Source organism: Trachypithecus francoisi, unplaced genomic scaffold (genome assembly GCF_009764315.1).
Source record: "Trachypithecus francoisi isolate TF-2019V2 unplaced genomic scaffold, Tfra_2.0 Contig00264, whole genome shotgun sequence".
Taxonomy (NCBI): domain Eukaryota; kingdom Metazoa; phylum Chordata; class Mammalia; order Primates; family Cercopithecidae; genus Trachypithecus; species Trachypithecus francoisi.
Window position 1 is genome coordinate 15,678 of NW_022680533.1, and position 17,102 is coordinate 32,779.

General features: G+C 38.9%; 1 protein-coding gene and 1 non-coding gene across 2 annotated transcripts in view; one reads left to right on the plus strand and one right to left on the minus strand.

Annotated features, from left to right (window-relative positions):
* The window catches only part of LOC117082755 (ribosome biogenesis protein BMS1 homolog), a 47,700-nt gene that overhangs the window by 15,677 nt on the left and 14,921 nt on the right, over positions 1 to 17,102 (minus strand). Inside the window, 1 exon segment of the mRNA XM_033209772.1 lies at positions 14,090 to 14,171. Coding sequence (XP_033065663.1) covers positions 14,090 to 14,171 — 82 coding nt within the window.
* Positions 6,156 to 6,259, plus strand: LOC117082862. Its single transcript, XR_004436807.1, has one exon. It is a non-coding gene; the product is annotated as a small nucleolar RNA U13 (small nucleolar RNA).

Genomic DNA, 17,102 nt, shown 5'->3' on the forward strand with positions numbered 1-17,102 from the left:
GCAGCACATGTGAAAAGGAGTCTCAATGTAAGTTCAACACAACACAATCATGTAACACACCTAGGGGAAATCTTAGATTATATAAAACACAGCATTTAGATTAAGAGTAGAGCCCCAAACCACACCAAACCCATGGGAAGAGCTTATTCACTCATTCATTCTTTCATTTGTTTTTTGAGCTCTGGGCTCAATTATAGTTCTCACTCTTAAAAGAAATAGACAAGTAAGGCTGCGTGCAGTGGCTCATGACTGTAAACCCAGCACTTTGGGGGCCTGAGAGGCAGAGGTTGCAGTGAGCCATAATTGCGTCACTGAATTCTGGCCTGGGTGACGGAGTGAGACCCTGTGTCAAAAAAAAAAAAAAAAAAGGGGAAAGAAAAAACAATGAAAGACATAGACAAGTTAAAACTCATTTGGGAGAGCAACTTTTTTTTTAGTTGTAATATTCTGTATTCTCTTCAAGATACAAGTTTTTAAAATTTTAAATCACACAAATAACTGCTGATACCAAATTCCAGTTATCTAAAAATCAATCAACCAACCACCAAAAAAATGCATCAGGGAAGTGTGTTTTGCCCACAGGCAGGCAGTTAATAACCTTTCCAGACGTTAGACCAATTGTTTCCAGTAGAACTTTTGTGCTGGTGGAAATGCTATATATCTGCTTTGCCCAACTCGATAGCAAATTACAATATTTCAAGTGGCTATTAAGCATTTGAAATGTGGCTAGCAAGACTGAAGATTAAATTTTAAATTAAAATTTAAAATTTTATCTTATTTTAAATAGGTTTAAATTTACTTACAGGTGGCTAATGCCCACCATATTAGATGGCACAGTTCTAGGTCGTTGTAAGAATTTTGGGTTTACTTGAGTGAGATGAGAAGTTGAGGAGGATTTTGAGCAAGGCAGTGGAATGATCTGACTTACTCTTCTTATTTTAAGAGATGGTAGAGTTTTTGCTCTGTTGACCAGGTTGGAGGGCAGTGGCTATCATAGTGCATTACAGCCTTGACCTCCTGGGCTCAAGCAACCCTCCTGCCTCAGCCTGGGAGAGCAACATTTAGAAGGCTATTAGAACATTTTCACATAAGGACCAAAGAACCAGGTAGAAGTTATAATAGATAGGAAGCTCCTATTTGTAATAAAAGCAAAAAAGGATAAAACAGGAATAAACCTAACAAGAAATGCACTGGAAATTTATATTAAAAAAAGAAGAAAAGCTTTAATATGCTACCAAAGGACAAAAGAAATGGCATCACCACCAGCACTCGTAAGTGTTCTCCACACCAGGCACTGCGTTAAGTACTTTCCTTGCCTTAACCACATTCTTCAACCCAAGGAAGTAAGTGTTGTAAATATCATCTACTGAATGATGATATGTCCTCATTTGAAAAGAAAGACTCGACATCACAAATATGCCAATTCTTTCTTTATTTAGCACAGTTACAACCCAAAACTACCACTAAGGATTTCTGGTCTAGAGAAGATAACACATTATTCCCTCCTAAAAAGTGTAACCTAAACTCTAGAAATAATAGACAGGAGATGATCAATGGAGAATTCTGAAAGGTGGAAAGATAAAGGCTGCTGAGAGACTCTAGGACTAGGGAATGTATAGTGGCCAGGGGTTTCCTTGGACCTCATCCAACAGGAAGGTGACCCAGGCCCAGTGTCTCCCAACTCCCAACCTAGAATAGAAGGCAACCCAGGCAGGCTCAATCCCCCTAGATCAAAGGAGATCTTCCCCACAACAAGAAAACCAGCTCCATACACCAAGAAAACCACCATTCCCCACCCACCTAGCTGCAGCAGGTGGCCCAGCCTGAGGCAGCTCCCCTGTTCCCTCAGGTGGGCATCAGCAGGGACTGGTGGGAGAACCCCAGTGATACCAGATACACCAAACAGACCAAAATAACACCATGAAGGCTCTGAAATTAAATTGTCAATGGAATTACAGCCCACAAAGTAGACCAGGACTTACAGACTAAACCGAAACAGGAGGACTGCCTGCAAAAATAAAAAAATCACATAGGCAGATGTTGGAACCATCATCGCTTATAACGGTCAGTATCCATCACACACTGGGGCCTATCATGGGGAGGGGGGAGGGGGGAGGGATTGCATTGGGGAGTTATACATGATATAAATGATGACTTGATGGGTGCTGACGAGTTGATGGGTGCAGCACACCAACATGGCACAAGTATACATATGTAACAAACCTGCATGTTATGCACACGTACCCTAGAACTTAAAGTATAAAAAAAAAAAAAAAGCTTCAACAAGCAACTACAAATCCTATGGCAACAAACAAAGAACTGAAAACGTCAGCAAAGAAACTGAAGAAGAATCAAATGGAAATTACAGAAATATAAAATACAGTAATAGAATAAAAAAAAAATCTATCTGGATGGGCTCTATTGAGTAAAAGTGGAGACGACAGAGGAGAGAATCGGAGAAGCTGAAACCTGATCAACAGAATTCACCCAGTCTGAACAACAGAGAGAAAATAACCTGAAAACAAATGAACAGAGCTGCACGGACCTGTGGGACAATAACAAAAGACCCCGCATTTATGTTATCTGAGTCCCACAGGAGACCAGAGCTGCGAAAGCATGCAAATAACTGATTCCTGATGCTTCCACATTTGGTGAAAGATATAAACTTACAGATTCAAGAAGATGAGTAAACCTCAAAGTATACCAAAAGAAAGCAACACTGATTAAACTTTCAAAACTAAAAACAAAGATCAAAAAAGGCAGAATGCCAGCAGGGACACGCCAACTCAAATGCCAGTGTATTTCTCCTCTAAAATCATGGAGGCCAGAAGGAAGTGGCACAACATTTTCAAGTGCTTAAAAACAAAAAAAAACAAAAAAAAACAAACAAAAAAACCTGTTGGCTACAAATTCTATATCCCCTGAAACTATCCTTCAGAAATGAAGAGAGAAATAAAGACATTCTCAGAGGAAGAGAATATAGGAATTTGTCCCTGGTAAATTTAGAAATGCTAAAAAGTGGCTAGAGAAACATGTTCTGTCTTTTCCACTACACAAAAAATTAAAACAAAAAAATCAAAATAAAAAAAATGACTACAGAAAGTTCTTATGCAGAAGGGATGAATATGGGACTATGGGAGGAGGGACAAAGGAAAGACCAGAAATGTGGAAACCACACACTAGACAATCCACAGTTCTTAAAATCACATTTGACGACTCAAACAAAAACTATACCACCACCTAATGTTCAAGCCAGTGATTTATAAAAGTGGAAAAGGTAAAGAGACATAAATGCAAGGCAGGTTTCCACACTTTGAAGTGGTAAATACTGGTACCAGTGGACTACTATATTACAATATGCATATTGTAACATCCAGAGCAAACACTTTAAGACTATACAAAGAGATACACACAACAACATTATACAGAAATAGATGAAGATGGAGCTAAAGAAAAAGGAAACAAAAAAGTAAACAATAAAAACATCAGACATAAGCAATTATGTAACAATAAGCACCTTAAATGTAAATGGTCTAAATAAACCAAAAGACAGATTGATGGAGAGCCTATAATAAACACATGGCCCAACTAGATATTGTTCGTAAGAAACTTCAAACTCACTTAAGGACCTAAGTAGGCTGAAAGTAAAAGAATGGAGAAAGATATCTTATATAATCATTAATTTTTAAGGAAGCAGGAATGAATATATTAATATCTCATGAAGTAGACTTCAAGCAAAATAAGTTACCAGAGCTGGAGAGGGTCTTCGCTGAATTTTAAGATCTAAAATTTCCTATGCTGCCTTGGCATCTTTGAGCCTTACAGGGCCCCAAAGGCCTAGCCATGGGTTTTCCTGTTTCTGACAGACAGCTCCTACCCTGCCACCCAGCAGGAAAGGCTCCCCACCTGGCTAGTTCTTTTATCAGCCAGAGCTGCTGCACCTCAGCCTAAGAAGTTTCACTTCACCTGTCTGCCAGCCCATGAATTTATTCAAACAAGCCAATTGCATTCCCCCTCAGGAACCATTAGTCATTGTGCGCTCTTGTTACTACTACCAAGCCTGCCTGCCTCCTCAGCCCCCAGCCCTCACTCCGCTACAGAGTACGGTGCCCATCTGACCCTGGTTGGCATTCAGTGTTCTCCTCCGAGCTGTGGGTATATGTGACTAAAACACTGCTGTCAATCTCATCCATCTACACCAGGTGTCATGTTCAGCCATCTTCTAAACTTTAGGGCAGGGACCCCTCCTTCACCAATGGCGTGAAAAGGAAGTGACCATAACAACTGTTTAATGACAAAAGGATTAACCCACCAAGAAGACATCTACTTCAACATCCTCCTCTCAGCAACTGTTAAAACGAGGCAGAGGTTGGACGCAGTGGCTCATGCCTGTAATCCCAGCACTCTGGGAGGCCAAGACAAAGGATTGCTTGTGGCCAGGAGTTTGAGCCTGGGAAACATAGCAAGGCCCCGTCTCTCCAAAAAATTTTAAATTTAGCCAGGTATGGCGGCACACACCTACAGTACCAGCTACTCAGGAGGTTAAGCCAGGGGAGCTGCTTGAGCCTAGGAGGTCAAGGCTGCAGTGAGTCATGTTCGTGCCACTGCACTCTAGCATAAGTGACAGAGTGAAACTAGGCAGCAAAGGAGCAAGGATTTACAAAAGATCTGAACAGTCAACCAGCAAAATCTGACATCTGTACAACAGCCCACTCCCCAATAGCAAAATACACACATTTTTAAAGCCAATAGAAATCTACAAAGATGAAGTATATTTGGGGCAATAAAAGAAATCACAGCAAATCTAAAAGAATTCAAATCATAAGAATATGTTCTCAGAACATAATGTAATCAAGCTAGAAATCTGTAACAGAAAGACAGGAAACTCTCTAAATACTTGATAATTAAAACAACATATTTATAAATAATGCATGGGCCAAAAAGAAGTCCCAAAGGAAATATGAATGAAAATACAACACATGAACATTTGTGGGGTACAGCACAGCAGTACTGAGAAGGAAATTTAAGCACTAAATGCTCACAATAGAAATGAGAAAAGATAAACCAATAACCTAAGAAACTTCAAGATGAACAAAATAAACCCCAAACAGAAGAATAGAAATAATAAGGGCAGAAATCGGCCGGGCGCAGTGGCTCATGCCTGTAATCCCAGCACTTTGGGAGGCCAAGGCGGGTGGATCACCTGAGGTAGGGAGTTTGAGACCAGCCTGACCAACATGGAGAAACCCGTCTCTACAAAAAATAACAAAAAATTAGCTGTGCGTGGTGGTGCATGTTTGTAATCCCAGCTACTCGGGAAGCTGAGGCAGGAGAATCACTTGAACCAAGAGGTGGAGGTTGCGGGGAGCCAAGATCGTGCCACTGCACTCCAGACTGGGCAACAAGAGTGAAACTAAGTCTCAAAAAAATAAAAAAATAAAAAAATAAAAAATAAAGGGCAGAAATCAATAAAACTGAAAACAGAAAAACAGAGAAAATCAATGAAACAAAAAGCTGGTTATTTGAATAGAATCAACAAAACTAATAAATTTTACGACAAAGATAAAAACAGAGAAGACACAACCCAACAACATCACGAATAAAACAGGGGTTATCAAAAAGGCTCCCACAGCCATTAAAGAGTGTTAAGCAAATACTCTAAACATCACCCTCAGACTACTCAAGCTGGTCTCTTCAAGAAGGCACTCAGTGCAACTTCCACTTCCCTAACAGGACTTGAAATACCTTGAAAATCATAAACTACCAAAATTCAGGCAAGATGAAATAGGTAATCTGAATCGTCTTATAACCATTAAAGACATAAAATTTGTAATTAAGAACTTCTGGAACAAGAAATCTCCAGGCACAGATGGTTTCACTGGAGAATTACACCAAATATTTAAAGAATTCATCCCAATTCTATGCAAACTCTTCCAGAAAACAGAATAGGGAACACTTTGCAACTCTTTTTATGAGGCTAGTATTATCCCAATGCCAAAATCAGATGAAGACAGAACACCACAAAAAGAAAACAAAACAAAACAAAAAAACCCACAGACCAATATCTCTCATGAATGAAAAAGTCCTCAACAAAATACTATCAAATGGAATCCAACAACACATAAAAAGATTTCTATAAAAATTTTCACATGGAGATCTTTTCATAGTTCATAAGTGTCATGACTGGGTATTCATGCATGTATGTGGGATATGCCACCCTTGACCCTTGTTACAACATTAGCACATTAACCATCTGACATGAAAAGAAAAAACAAAAAACACACACACATTTCCATATGTTGTATTTTTATTTTTATTCATGACCAAGTGAGAGTTATTCCAGGAATGCAAATCTGGTTCATCATTCAAAAAATGAATTGGGCCAGGTGCAGTGACTCCTGTCCCTAAACCTAACACTGGGAAGCCAAAGTGGGAGGATAGCTTGAAGCCAGGAGTTGAAGACCAGCCTGCGCAATACAGTAAGACCTGGCTCTACAAAACAAACAAACAACAACAACAAAAAATTAGCCAAGTATGATGGCACACATTTGTAGTCCCAACTACTCAGGAGGCTGAGGCAGGAGGATCACTGGAGCACAGGAGGTCAAGGCTGCAGTGAGCCATGATCGCACCACTGCACTCCAGCCCAGGTGACAGAGGAAGACTGTGTCTCAAAAAATAAAAGGATCAGTGTAATCTATATCAAAAGAGTAAAGAATGAAACCCATATCCAGATGATCATATCAAGTGACACCAAAAGGCATTAGACAAAATTCAACATCTAATCATGACAATAAATAAATAACAGCGAAAAGATTGGGAACAACATAGGAAGTCCACTCCCAGCACTCTTACTCCACATTGTACTAAAAGTCCAGTCACTGAATTAAGGCAGAAAAATTTAAAACAGAAAGAAGGCCGGGAGAGGTCGCTCAAACCTGTAATCTCAGCACTCTGGGAGGCTGAGGCAGGCAGATCACTGCAGCTCAGGAATTTGAGACCAGCCTGGGCAACATAGCAAGACCCCATCTCTATCCCCAAACAATTTAATTAAAAAAAAAAAAAAAAAGAAATACAGATTGAAAAGAAATAACACTGTCTCTATGTTTTCTACACAACTGTCTTTGTAGACAATAGCAGGCAATCTACAAAGACAAAACAAAACAAAATCCTCCTACAACTAACAAATGAGTTTAGCAGGATAAAAGATAAACAAATGAAAATCAATCAAAATGAAATACTTAGGTCTAAACTTATCAAAACATATTCCCAGCCAGGATGCTGAAAATCGTAATACTGATGAAAGAAATAAAAAACTAAAATGAATAAATATACTGTGTTCATATATTTTAATACTCAAAATAGAAAAAGATTCTCCCCCCAAACTGATCTATAGGTTTAATGCAATCCCTATCAAAATCCCAGCTAAGTTGTTGTAGACATAAACAAGTTTATTCTAAAATTTATATGGAAAGTCACAAGCCTTGGGATAGCTTAACCAATCTTGAAAAATAAGAATAAAGTAAGACGAGTCACTCTACTCAACATTAACACTGACTATAAAGCTACAGGAACCTACACAGCAAGGGTGGTACTGGCCAAGGGATTGACACATGAAGTCAATGGAACACAAGAGAACCCAGAAACAGATCCACATAAAGCTCCTCAACTATATTTTTACAAAAGTCAAAAACAATTCAATGGAACAAATGGTGCTAGAAAAATTATACACCCACATGCAAAAATATAAACCTTGACCTAAGCCTCATATCTCATAAAATCAAAATAGATCATGGGTGTAAAGACAAAATGAAAAATACTACAAAACTTTTAGGGTCAGGCACAGTGGCTCACACCTGTAATCCCAGCACCTTGGGAGGCAGAAGTGGGCAGATCACGAGGTCAAGAGATAGAGACCATCCTGGCTAACACGGTGAAACCCCATCTCCACTAAAAATACAAAAAATTAGCCAGATGTGGTGGCATGCGCCTGTAGTCCCAGCTACTCAGGAGGCTGAGGCAGGAGAATCCCTTGAACCCAGGAGGCAGAGGTTGCAGTGGGCTGAGATGACGCCACTGTACTCCAGCCTGGGCAACAGAGCAAGACTCCATCTCAAAAAAAAAAACTTTTAGAAAACAACATAGGAGAAAAGCTTCAGGATCAAAGAATAGGAAATAGTTCCTCCACTTGAAACAAATTTGATATTCCCTATAACAAACAAACAAACAAAAACTGGTAAATTGGATTTCATCAAAAATAAAAACTTTTGCTCTGTGAAAGGCCCTGTTAAGAAAGTGAAAACTACAGACTAGGAAAAAATATCTGCAAATCACACATCTGACCATGGAGTTAAATATGTAATGAACTCACAGTACCCAACCCAACTCAATTTTTAAAAGTGCAAAAAAAAAAAAAACCAAAGGCATCCCCAGATATTTTATATCTGTATATAAGATATAAAAATGCAAATAAACACATGAAAAAATGCTCACCATTATTAGTCATCAGGGAAGTAAAATATCACATACCTATTAGAATAGCTAGAATAAACAACAGTGAGAACACCACACACTGGCAAGGATGTAAAGAAATTGGATCACTCACATAATTGCTGGTAGAAACATCAAATGGCCCAACTACTCTGGCAGTCGCCTATGAAACTGTGCCATTATCATATGACCCAGCAATTGCAGTATTGGGCATTTATTTCCCAGAAAAGTGGGAAGTGCATATTTACACAAAAACTTGTATACAAGTGTTCATAGTAGCTCAATTCTAATAGTCAAAAATTGAAAATAGGCCAGGAGTTCAAGACCAGCCTGAGCAACACAGTAAGATCCTATCTCTACAAAAAATATGAATATTAGCCAGGTGCAGTAGTCCATGCCTGTGGTCCCAGATCCTTGGCAGGCTGATGTGGGAAGATTACTTAAGCCTAGGAGGTCGAGGCTGCAGGGAGCCAAGATCGCACCATTGCACCCCAGACTGGGCATCAGAGCAAGACTCTTTCTTTAAAAAACACAGAACAAAACAAACTGAAAACAACCCAGCTTGATCTCAGATGAATGGTTAAACAAAACAGTACATCTATACAATGCAGCACTATTCAGCAATAAAAAGGAATGAACTATGGTACATACACTAACATGAATGGATCTCCAGGAAATTATGCTGAGTGAAAAAAAGCCCCTCCCAAAAGGTTATAGACTGTATAATTCTGTTTATTTAACATTCTTGAGGATGACAAAATTGTAGAAACAGAAGACACATTATGGTTCATAAGGGAAGGAACTGGGGGCTGGGGAACAGCAAGGGCGTGGGTGTGTTTATAAAACAGCAATACAAGCAATCCTTGTGATGGAACTGCTCTGTATCTTAACTGTTGGTAGACACACAAACCTACACATGTGATAAAAGAGCACAGAAGTATATACGCACACATGTAAAACACACACACACACACACACAGGTAAAACTGGAAAAATCTACATAGGATCAGCAGATTGTATCAATGTTGGCATCCAGGCTGTGACCTTGTATTACAGTACACATAGTATACACAGTGCATATATATAGATAGTGCTATAGTACAAGATACAGGAGATCTCTCTGTATTCGTTCTTTCAAGTGCGTGTCAATCTACAATTACCTCAAACTTAAAAGTTTAATTAGGAAAAAACGTACCACAAACTTTTCTTTTGGAAATAGAAAAGGTGTTTCTTTTTTTTTTTTCTGAGATGGAGTCTCGCACTGTCGCCCAGGCTGGAGTGCAGTGGCGTGATCTCAGCTCACTGCAACCTCTGCCTCCTGGGTTCAAGCAATTCTCCTGCCTCAGCCTCCTGAGTAGCTAGGATTACGGGCATGTGCCACCATGCTCAGCTAATTTTTGTATTTTTAGTAGAGACGGGGTTTCACCAGGCCAGGCTGATCTCAAACTCCTGACCTCGTGATCTGCCCGCCTCGGCCTCCCAAAGTACTAGGATTATAGGCGTGAGTCACTGCGACCAGCCAGAAAAGGTGATTCTTAAATTCACGTGGAAAACAAGCAAAATCAGGACAAAGCAAGGATGTTTACTTTGACTTCTAATCCACACTGTCCTGGAAGTTTAGGCCAGGGCAGTAAGACAAGAAAAATTAAGTCATCCAGAAAGGAAAGAAAGAAAGTAAAACCACTGGGATCTATCTCAGCCTTTCTGTAGATAGAGAGAATCCTGCTTGGCTCCCAGAACCATCCCGCACAGAAACTGGGGGAACCATATGAGATTGGACCAGGGTGAAAGGTCAAAGCAGAACTTGGAAGCCCACGCAGAACAGGAGAAAAAGCAGCATAAAAGAAAAGAATCCTTGGGGTAGTAAGAAGTATTTACTTAGAAAACCATGAATATTGTTTAGTCAAAGTTTACCCCTCCCCTCCAAACACACACTTGAGGTCAGGAGTTTGAGACTAGCCTGGCCAACGTGGTGAAACCGCATCTCTACTAAAAATAAAAAAACTAGCCGGGCGTGGTAGTGGCTGCCTGTAATCTCAACTACTCGCAAGGCTGGGGTACGACAATTGCTTGAACCTGGAAGGCAGAGGCTGCGGTGAGCTGAGATCATGCCACTGCACTCCAGCCTGGGTGACAGAACGAGACTCTGTCTCAAAAAAAAAAAAGAACAAACAAGTAATTTAGCAAGATTGCAGGATACAAGATCAATATAAAAAAATCAACTGCATTTCTTATATATTAGCTATACATAAATACAAGTTGATATGAAAATAAATTGCTGAGAGTGATATAAGACCTGTATCCTGAAAACCTTGCTGAGAGAAAGTAAAGAACAAGATAAATGGAGAGTTACTATGTTCATAGATCAGAAAACTCAATGTGGTTAAGATGTCAATTTTCCCAAATTGTTTACAAGTTCCATGAACTCCCAATCAAAATTGCAGTGGGCTTTTTTATAGCAATTGACATGTTCATCTTAAAATGTATATGAAAATGCAAAGAACCTAGATTAACCAAAACAACTTTGAAAAGGAGACTAAAGTTTGAAAAACTACCTAAAGTTAAAAACTACCCAATTCCAAGACTAATTGTAAAGCTGTAAGTAACACAGACAGTGTTGGTATTGGTACAAAAATAAACAAATACATCAATGGAACAAAACAGAGAGCCCAGAAATATGCACTCATAATATGGCCAACCAATACAGCGCAATTCAACAGGGAAAAAAATAGTTTTCCAGCAGATGGTGCTGGGAAAAGTGGGTATCAATAAGTCAAAAGGAACCTAAACCCATACCCAACACCCTATAAAAAATTAACTCAAAAAGAATTATAGACCTAAATGTAAACCTGAAACTGTAAGACTTATAGAATATATGAGACAATTTGTGACGTTGGGTGAGGCAACGATTTCTTACATACACTATCAAAAGCACAGTCCATAAGAGAAAATTTTGGGCAGGGCATAGTGGCTCATGCCTGTAATCCCAGCACTTTGGGAGGCTGAGGCGGGTGGATCACCTGAGGTCAGGAGTTCAAGACCAACCTGACCAACATGGCGAAACCCCATCTCTACTAAAAATACAAAAATTAGGCAGGCATGGTGGCAGGTGCCTGTAATCCCAGCTACTTGGGAGGCTGAGGCAGGAGGATGGCTTGAACCCAGCGGGCAGAGGTTGCAGTGAGCCGAGATCGCATCACACTCTGGGAGACAGAGCAAGACTCCATTCCCCCTGAAAAAAAATTTTTTTAATAAATTGACCTACACCAAAATTAAATACTTTGCTCTGTGAAAAACACTATTAAAAATAGAAAAGACAAGGCACACACTAGGCAAAAATAATTGCATATCACATGTCATACAGAATTTGTATCAAAAATACATAAAATGTCTTAGAATGTAACCAAATTAGAATAATGTGCAAAAAATTTGGACAGATATTTCATCAAAGAAGACACAGATGGAAATAAGCACATGAAAAAATGCCCGAAACCATTAGTCACTAAAACTTCAAGATATCACTCTACGCCTAAAAGAACGCCTACAATTTAAAAAGACTGATACTACCAGGTACTGGAAAAGATGTAGAGTGAAGCAACCGGAAGTCACATAAAATTATGGTGGCAATGGAAAATGGTGTAAACACTTTGGAAAACAGTTGGGTAATTTCTTAAAAAATTAAATGTGTACCTATCATATGACCCATTTAGTCCATTCTGAACTACTTATTTACCCAAAAGAAATAAAAGTGGTGGTTCATATAAAGACTTCTACAAAAATGTTCATAGCAACCTTACTCATAATAGCCAAAACCTGGAAATAATTGTTTATCAACAGGTTAACAGATAAATAAATTGCTACACATCATACAATGGACTACCCACTAGCCAACAAAAACAAATGAAGATGCAACAGCATGGATGAATCTTGAAATAATCATGCTGAGTAAAAGAAGTTAGACAGAACTAAGAGCACATATTGTAGGATCCCATTTCGATTAAATTCTAAAGGGCACAACCTACTGAATAGTGACACAAGGCAGCTGAATGTACCTCGCGATGGAAGAGGACAGGATGGAGGGTTACACAGTGGCGTAAGAAAACTGTGAGGGTGATAAATGTGTTCATTATTTTGATTGTGGCGACGGTATATTCACATATTAAAGCTTATCAAATTGTACACTTTAAACACTGTAGTTTACCATCAATTATACCTCACTAAAGTGATTAAAAAAGAAACCCACCACACTTTCTTTTGAAAACAAAAGACGGTTCTTAAGTTCCTATGGAAAAAACAATAAGCAAGTGAGAATAGTCAGGAGAACACTTAAAAAAGCCCCCAGCAGAACATAAAGAGAAAGAAACTGTTGAGACACAGTTTTAATAACTGGGGTCTTAATAACGTGATAAAGCTACATAGGATTCTAATTTATAGAAATAATAAATGAACCAACAGAGATCAATGATATAAACTAGAAAGTCCAGAAAAAAAATTGTATGTATGTAAAGAATACATTAAAATACTACAGACTAGGCACAGTGGCTCATGCCTATAATCCCAGCACTTTAGAAGGCTAAGACGGGAGGATTGCTTAAGCCCATGAATTCAAGACCAGCCTAGGCAACATGGCAAGACCCCCATCTGTACAAAAATATTTTAAAAAATTAGCCAGGCATGGTGGTATACATTTGTGGTCCAAGCTACTCGGGAGGCTGAGGCAGGAGGATCTCTTAAGCCTAGGAGTTTGAGACCAGCCTGGGCAACAGAAAATGACTGTTGGTACAAAAAAATTTAAAATTAGCTGGGTATAGTGATGCAAGCCTGTGGTCCTAGCTACTCAGGAGACTTGGGTCTGCGAGGCTGAGGCTGCAGTGGGCCATGACCACACCAAAGCACTCCAGCCTGGGTAACAAAGCGAAAAAAGTGTGAGCCAATAATTTTTTCAAAGTTGTTCAGTGTGGAGTTCTTTACAAAATGAGCAAAGTACAAAACTACTTAGATATTGAAAAAATTATGACTTCAATAATGGTATGATATTTAAATAATAAAAATGAAATCTTTGAAAAAATTTAATGACAAAATTTATATAAAGTACATCACTTAAGCAACCCTCCTGTCAAAAATTATATAAAGTACAACTAAAAAGGTTTCTACACATGATTTTTAACTGACTAGAAGTAAATACTTCAAGAAGTTAACAAAGTTTTCCTTATAGGTTGGTAGAATTCCGGTATGTTCTGTATTTTTCATTCTAAATTTTCCACAATGCATACTATCTTTATTATCAAAAGAAAATTATAAATGCTATTTGTGTATATTTTTCACATCACACGAAATCTGTTTTTAACAAACACATGATAAAATTTATGGAAAGTTTCTCACTTTTAAGGTCCATATGTAGTAAATCAGTTGGCCAACTGAGAAAATAAGATCATCATAAAAGGAAAAACCAGAATATTACCTGGCTCATTACTCCTGTCCGAATTCCCCAAAGCATTTCACAAGTGACTATTATTTTCAATTTCACTATTGTCTAAGATACAGAAGAAAATAAAGTTTGAGAAGCCAGTGTTCCTGAAGAACCCAGCTCTTTACTTACCATCTTCTGCTAAGACCTTGGCTGCATCTTTATCGTCTTCCCACTTTCCAGCCACGAAACAATCTCTGAGACTGTTCATAGCCTTATGCAGAAAGGTGAGTACTTAGGTGAGATGTTCCAATCACTCAGCAAAACAACTCTAAGAAATGGCAGTAGGCAACAACTTGCCTTTAAATATTTCCCACCTTCATGGATATTCTCATTCCAAATGAGTCTAGGAAATAACTTTACCTTTGATGGAGACAGTGTAACTGCAGAGATAAAACACATTAAGCAGCAGATAGGGAAAGTATTAAATACTACTAGTCTACTAACCTCATAAGTAAACAAACAGATAATTACTAATTCAACTAATTTTCAATTTTATTAAGGTTTCTAAGGCAATGCAATGAAACAGTAGTTTACAAAGTTGGTCTTGATACTTGTTAATCTAAACCCATCCGTTTGAAAACTTAATTTCTATAAAATGGGAGAAGATATTTGAGAATTACGTATGTGATAAGGGACTTATATCCAGGATATATAAACAACACATACAACTAAATAATCCAATTTTTGAAATGGGCAAACAATATGAAGAATATATACAAATAGTCAATAAGCACATGAAAAGATGTTCAACATCATTATCTATCAGGGAAATGCAAGTCAATACTGCAATGAGATATAACTTCATCCCCTCTAGGATGGCTATAATCAAAAAGACAGATAATAACAAGTGCTGGTGAAGAAGTGGTGAAACTGGAACCCACATACAGTGCCAGTGAGTAAGTAAAATGGCACAGTCACTTTTGAAAAGAGAAATGAGAGAGTATAAAGCAAATGAATAATTATGCGATTCTCTAATTTCATCATCTTCTGATTCAACCAAGGAATAATTCTCTAGTGGAAGAATGAATAAGATGTAGTCCTGAATGTGAACTGGAAATATCTGTATGGACTCTCCTAGTTCGGGTCACTGAGAAGGCCTAGAAGTAATGACCAACTCATGGCAGTAAGCATTCCTATACCTAGGCTGTCATGTTGAAATACCATTTTGTACTAAAATAAATCAGGACTTCTTATGGGTGATTCCAAGTGCTCTCTCATATCACAGAGCAAGAATTGATCCAGAACGACTACGATTGTAACACAAGGTCTCAGGAGCTGGTGTGCACAGACTCTCACAGGCCACAGGTGGGATAAAGAGGAGCTTCAATAACGGATAACAGGTGCAGGAGCACAAGGCACATTAACTACATTTATATCCATGACATCACAGTGATACTTACAAACAAGTATCCTTTGGAGAATCACTCCAAAAACTGATTAAAAAATCAAGCACGGGCCGGGCGCAGTGGCTCACTCTTGTAATCCCAGCACTTTGGGAGACCGAGGCAGGTGGATCACAAAGTCAGGAGTTTGAGACCAGCCTGACCAACATGGTGAAACGCCATCTCTACTAAATACACACAAAAAATTAGCTGGGCATGGTGGCGGGAGCCTGTAGTGCCAGCTACTTGGGAGGCTGAGGCAGAAGAATGGCATGAACCTAGGAGGCAGAGCTTGCAGTGAGCCAAGATCGTGTCACTGCACTCCAGCCTGGGTGACAGAGCGAAACTCCGTCTCAAAAGAAAAAAGAATCAAGCATTTACCCTACATACATGGAAGTGAATAGTAGAAGAGGAAAAGTTTCTCTTTAAAGTATTACAGCTAATATATAAAGAGAAATGATTGAATAGAACACCACCACTCTACGTTCTTAAGAAATTGATGGTTCTAGGCATTGAGCACCAACAACTGATAACATCTAACATCATTAAAAGGACACAACCAGTCTGTATGCGCCTCCTAATGAGAAAACACCACCACTTAGGAAGCAGTTTTGCTGAAAAATAAAAATCAAATTTAAATCCTGTCCAACTGCTAGATGTTTTGTCTACAGGGTAACTACAAATACATGGCTATTTAAATTAATCTTAACAAAGATTAAATAAAATTTAAAATTTAGTTCTCCAGTCTCATTAGCCACATTTAAAGAGCTTAGTAGCCACAACCCACAGCTCAGATACACATTCTGCTCATCACAGAAGTTCTATTAGTATTGCTCAGTACCCATTCACAGGAAATACAGGAGGGCCTGTGAAACTGCAGAGGGATGCAAAGCAATCCACAAAGTCCAGAATACAAGAAACTCTACAGACCAAAGACTTGGTTTATTAAATAAAACGTAACCAAAAAAAGAAATGGGAAGGTAAGATTGTTCACTAAAAATGTTAAAAGATAGACTGAAAAACAGTAAGGAAAATCAGGTAAAAGTAAACAGTGATGCTTACAGAAGCATGGAGGAAGAAACCAGGAAGAAAAGGAAAGCATCACCTTAAGAGGCTGGACAATACCTCCTTCTACAGGGAGGAAGGGGACTGTGGCTGGTGTCACAATTGAGCAGCAATGCTTGATTTCCCAGCCTGAGTGTTGAGTACAGGGATATTCACCTTCTGGCAACCCATTAAGCTAAACAATTGTTTTTACGTGGTTTTCTATATCTGTATTAAATTTCACCATAAAAAATGGTTAAATAAAATCTCATAAAGCGCACTAAGTGTTATCTGGCGAATTACAATAGGCAGTATGATAGCAGGGCCTCTGTGAGAAGTGACATCTAAGCCAAACTGAATTGACAAAAAAGAAGGCAGCCTTTGGAAGATCAGAATATTCTAGAAGGGAATACAGAGAAAGGGGCTGGCATGATGGTTCACTCCTGTAATCCCAGCACTCTGGGAGGTTCCAAGGCAGGAAGATCACGCGAACCCAGAGTTCGAAAGTAGCTCAACATGGTGAAACATTATCTCTACAAAAAATGTAAAAATTAGTCAGGCCTGATGGCTCATGCCTATAGTCCCAGCTACTGTGGAGGCTGAGATGGGAAGATCTCTTGAGCCCAGGAGGTTGCGGCTGCATTGAATCATACACTTGTGCCACTACACTCCAGCCTGGGCTGCAGAACAAGACCATATCTCAAAGAGAGAGAGAG